General features: G+C 59.6%; 1 protein-coding gene across 1 annotated transcript in view; it reads left to right on the top strand.

Moving 5' to 3' along the window:
• Window positions 1–5,546, top strand: part of ADAMTSL2 (ADAMTS like 2) — a 27,168-nt gene that overhangs the window by 11,534 nt on the left and 10,088 nt on the right. Inside the window, exon 11 of the mRNA XM_006776598.2 lies at window positions 1,341–1,719. Coding sequence (XP_006776661.1) covers window positions 1,341–1,719 — 379 coding nt within the window. The remainder of the gene's footprint in view (window positions 1–1,340; window positions 1,720–5,546) is intronic.

Below are 5,546 nucleotides of genomic sequence, written 5' to 3'. Positions count from 1 at the left end.
GGGGAGGGCCTTCAGTCCCCCAGACTGCAGAGGAGCCCGACCAGAGGTGCTGGTTCCGTGCAGGTGTGCCGGGCGGGCACAGGGCTAGGCCTTCGCGTACGCCCGTCTTCTGACGTTCGTTCTTTGAGGTGGGTGCGCTTGTCCCCACTTGACAGATGGGGAGACTGAGGCTAGGAGAGGGAGGACTCATGTCACACAGACCACCGTGGTGAAGTGGGAGTCCAACCCAGGACAGTCTGACCCCATCACCCCTGCTCTTGCTGATCTGGTAGAGACGGACGGACAGACAGACAGCCACCACCCCAAGTGGGGCAGGAGCTGTGGAAGGGGATAGCGGGCAGCTGAGGGGCAGGGATGACTCCTGATCTGAGGGCTTGGGAACAGGGAAGGATTGGCCGGCTGAGGGCAGGAAAGAGAGGTGGGGACGAGGATGAGGCAGGAAGTGTGGGTGGAGATGTGGTGGGGAACTGGGGTCAGGGTCCCCAAGATCCATGCTGCCAATTCCGACGGCCACAGCTCAGCAGGGTTGTTCCGAGGGAGGAGGGTGGACCAGACCTGGGGAGACTCCCCTCACTCACTTGGGGAGCAGGTCTCCAAGCCCCTCAGCATCTTTCCGTGGAAGGTCATGTCAGTGTCCTGGGGCCGCCGTAATAAGCGATCACACACTGGTGGCCCAGGTCAACAGAGATGGGTTCTCTCCCACTTTTAGAGGCCACAAACCCCAAACCAAGTTGTCGGGGTTCCAGGGGAGGGTCCTTCCTGCCCCCTCCCCCCAGTTCTGAGGGTGCCAGGCGTCTTTGGCTTTCGGCCGCATCCCTCTAGGCTCTGCCTGCTCCTCGGAGACTGCCTCGGTGCCCTCCTCTTCCTGCAAGGATGGCAGTCATTGGATGGAGGCCCCCACCTGACATCTGGGTGATCTCCTCCAGACCCTTAACTAGGCTGACAAAGATCCTATCCTATATAATAAAAGGCTAATATGCAAATTGTTCTCTTGACCAGGGGTTCAACCAGGGGGTGGGGCTAGCCTGCCAACTGCCTGTGGCCCCTCCCCCCAGCCAGCCCGGCCCGATTGGCCCATGCACAAATTCATGCACCGGGCCTCTAGTTTCCAAATAAGCTCATATCCTAAGATATGATTCTGGGTGGACATGAATTTGGGGGGACCCCCTTCGACCCACTGCAGACTCCCCACCGATCACCTAGGCTAGCTTTTGGGCTACCCTCCGAATGTGGTCTCTCATGGGGCAGAGACCTGCCTCTAGGAGCTTCCAGGTTCAGCCCCAGGTCTCACCCCTGCCCCCCCCCGCCCCCCGCCATGTGAGGGGCTGCTTGAAGTTGAGCCACCATCTCCCTTGCAGATGGCAACGCCACGAGGGCAGCTCCCCCAGCGGACAAGGATGACCAAGAGGCCGACGCCCACCTTCCCTCCCCGGAGTACATCCCGGCCTTCATCATCCTGGCCCCAGGCGCCGACTCCAAGGATCTCAACTTCACCGAGATGGTCCACAGATTCTTCGGGCAGGGCCTGCCCCGGAGAGCCCCGGCCGAGAGCCTCTATGTGGACTACGACGAGAGCGAGGGGCCCGGCGCTTACCTGCTCAACGGGTCCTACCTGGAGCTGAGCAATGACCGAGTGACCAACAGCTCCTCCGAGGTCCCCTTCCCCAACGGGAGCGCCAGCCTCCCCGCCTCGGCCGGGAACAGGACGCACAAGGCCAGGTAGGAGGTGCCCCTGCCCGGGCCAGGGGCCTCTGGGGAGGGGTCTGGGTCAGTGAGGCCTGGAGACGGGGTGCGCCGGTCTGGCCATGCCGCCCACACCCTCTCCCGCCCTGTGGATCTGAGCAGGAGGTCGGAGGCCTGGGTTTTAGTATAAAATAGTTTTGCCCCTTATTTTATACATTTCAGTCAAAGAAGCAGGCGTCAGTGGGTTACAAGAGATCCAGCGGCGATAGGTGGGGGAGACGGGACACCCTGAGATTGGGTTACAAGTTTGCCGAGCGGACACGGCCGCACTTCTTTCACGTGGGTGGGTGCTGGTCAGCGGTTCGCAATTGGCACGGGGTAAGGCGGCGCGGACCTGCGGCCTGGTCTCCCCCTCTGCGCTGGTTGTGCTTTGAGGGTCCGGAAAAAGGAAATGACTGCGAAATTCCAAAGGTATGTTATTCTCCTCGATGCAAACAAGACAACGGACAAAAGACTGACCTTTGTTAGGGAGAAATAATTACCAGGTATGCTACTGTAGATGCAAAAAATAAAATTAAAATTAAAAATAAAACAGACAGTGCACAGGCTCCGTTGAGGTAAAGACTGACCTTTGTCAGGGAAAAACAGGTCTCTGACTTGCAAAGGGGTGGCAGCAGGTGTGTCCTGTAGATGCAACAAGAGACAGGCTCAGGGAGGCCGCCGCGGAGCTTTGCCAGGGAAAATGCCAGCCTGGGACGTGATTACCCGCCAGGAGCGGCTCCTCGGGAGGAAGCTTTAATTTCAGACCATCCCGGGAGGTTCCTCTCGGTCTCTGAGCTTGTGGGACCCGCCTGGGCCCCCCCCACCCCCCAAGCTGGTCGTTTAGTATGTGGGGCGGGGGGAGGGACCCCGCCAGGGCTAAGGTCTGGAGACCTGAGTCGTGGGCTCAATTCTGCCGGCCGCGTGACTCAGACACACCCGGGCCCCTCTCTGGGCCTCAGTTTCCCCGTCGCCAAGGAGGACTCGTCAGAGGACGCCCCAGGGCCCCGCACTCAGTGGTCACGCAGTCCCAGGCCAGGTCGGGCACGAGCTTTGGGTCCTTCAGCCACATTTGGACTCTCCCCTGCCCCATCCCAGCGGATGCTTACCGCCCCGCCCCCCCATGCGGGCACATTGGGTTTCCGGTGCCTGTGGGGTCCCAGGAACCAATACAATGGGTTGTCAACCCTCAGGGAGGCCCCCCGCTGGCAGCCATCAAAGGGTGCAGCCGCTGACACCAAAGATGGTCTTTTAAGATAAAGGGCGAGGGAGCCGCGGAAACCACCGGGCTGACCCGGCCTGAAATAGCCCCGTCTGGGCGAGCCGTCCAAACACAGGAAGTCGCGTCTGCTCCCCGAGGGGGCGGAATCAAAGGGGCAGCCCAGAAAGGAAAGGTTATTTTCATCTTCTCGGGACAGCCTCAGACAATCGAAGGAGGCCCCGAGCCAGGCCGCGACGTGGGGAGACAGTGCTGGGGGAAGCAGAGCAGGCAGCGCTGCGGGGTCACTTACAAACAAGCACCGCTAGGAGCCCCACCTGCCGGGGTGGGAGGAGCCAGGTGCAGTCACCAGCCAGCCCAGCCATTGGTTGGACTCCCAAGGCTGCGGGGGGCGCCGTCTCCCTTCCCCACAGAGGCAGCGGGTGAAGGGCTGGGGGTCCCGCGATTTCCTGGGTGTTTTCCTCCTGGCACCGCTTCTAAGAACCGAACCTGCCTCGTTGTACGAACGCACGCAGGGTTTTCTGAGAGCGGCTGCGTGTGCCGTGCAGGTGCTGCGAGCGATGCGTGGTGCCCACGCAAGAAACGTCCAAACCTGCAGGAATCTTTTTGAGTTGATTTCATCCGAACTGACGACAGCCGCCGGAACTGACGACAGTTTCCAGGGCCTGAGAGAATGCTCGGGAGGATGCTTACCCCTGACTCTGCAGCAGAACCCAAGGGGAAGACGCGAGGGCGACATGACATCACTGGTGCTGGACCAGGGGGCCGGGAGAGTGGGAAACCCCTGGGCCTGGATACAAAGTAGTGAGGACACGTGCTCCTTTACACAGGGGGTGCGGGTGCAGGCAGTGAGCGGCAGTGATTAACCGGTAAAACGCTGCGGGGGTGCGGTCAGGTGCGCTACTGTAGGTGCAAAAAAAAAAGAGGCTGAGCTGAGGCAAAGGTTGACCTTTGTTAGGGGAAAAAATGACCTCGATCCTGGAGAGGTGAGCCTCCAGGTGCGCCACTGCAGATGCAAAAACAGACAACAGGCTTGGAGGTCAAGGTTGACCTTTGTCAGGGCCAGGCCCAGCCCAGGCACAACCACCGCCTGGAATGCTGTTTGTCCGGAAGTTTCCATTTCCCACCGGCCGCGCTGTGGTTCCTCTTGGTCTCTGAGTCTGTGGGACCCTCCGTGCCGGCCCCCCTCTGAGCTGCTCAGGTTAGCATGTGGCCTTTGTGCGTCCACAGTGGCAGTCCCCCGAGAAATACCTTTTGTGCTTAACCTCCGAGGGTTATTTTAAACTGGCCACTCTCCCGGGGGGAGTGAGTCACCCACCTGATGGCTGGGGAGCAGGGAGCGTGTAATTAGATAAAGATGGCCCGTCTCCAGTCCAGGGGGACGGGGGGAGGCTCGGTGGGACCTCCTTGTGGCCTTTGTTCTTCGGGAGACTCAGAGCTGCGAGAGGAGGGTGGGGGGACAGTTCGGCCTCTTCCAATCAAGTGTGCGGCGATCTCCCTGGCCCTCCCCCCAGAGGCCTTGCTCACCGGCCGGGCTGGCTAGCCCCCACACTCTCCACAGGCCCTTGGTCTCAGGTGACGGACTGGTGAGTGGGAGCAGCGCAGGTTAAAGTTTTCTCTCATGTTTTTCTTTTCTTTTTCAATTACAGTTGACATTCAGTGTTATTTTGTATTGGTTTCAGGCATACAGCACAGCAGTTAAACCAGTGGTTCTCAACCTTGGCTGCACATTAGAATCACCTGGGAATCTTTTTTTTTTTTTTAATTTTTTTTTCTGGCACTGGCTCCCTTTTCCTTTGTTATTAGTGGTGCTTCCTGGCAGAGGGCTCTTCTCAGAGCCAGGGTTTGAGGCACTGTTGTTATCGGTGGTGTTTTCGGAAGAAGACTCAGTGTCTTTGCTGGCAATACAAGGCCACTCTTCCATGTCAGACCCGTCTACAATCACCTTGTCCCAGATGTGAATTGGGTTGGGGGAGGTGCCGTTGTTGGAGGAGGCTCCCGGGCCCCAAGTGGAATTTGCATAATTTGAAGCAGCAGCACCTCCAAGGGTTGACTCTGGGAAAGAGATTGTCTAATCAATCACAGATACATATGCACGCTCTATTAACATCTCCAGCTCAAACCGCCCCCAAGAGAACTTGCTGGTTCATAGTTCGACGCTCAACCACTGAGCCACTCCCGCCGGGCTCCTCTCATTTTTAAGGAGGACGGTGGGGAGACCTTCCCCTTCCCCGGGGTACTATGAAAGGGCTGGGGGGCCTGGTGTGAAGCCACCAGGAGAGGGGGCCCAGCAGGCTCTGAGCAGCTGTGCAACCAGCCACTGCTCACCGCTCACTGCCTGCGACCTCCCACTGCCTTCCCCTCGCTCGCGCTGCAGGGCCTTCAGGGGATGTTCCTGCAAAAGCAAACTGTGATGCCATTCGCATCCGCTTGGGAAAGTCCAACCAGGGTCTCTCCACGGAACAGACTGGAAGGCCTTTCAGAGGCATGGCCTGCGTCCTGGGCCTGACAGCAGGGCCCAGGGAGGGCCTGAGGCTGCGCCCAGACTTCCCCTGTCACACTCAGCCCCTCCTAGCAGCCCCCCCCCCCCCCCCCCCCCCCCCAG

This window comes from Myotis davidii, unplaced genomic scaffold (assembly GCF_000327345.1).
Source record: "Myotis davidii unplaced genomic scaffold, ASM32734v1 scaffold609, whole genome shotgun sequence".
Classification (NCBI taxonomy): Eukaryota; Metazoa; Chordata; class Mammalia; order Chiroptera; family Vespertilionidae; genus Myotis; species Myotis davidii.
This window is presented reverse-complemented; position numbering and strand designations above follow the sequence as displayed.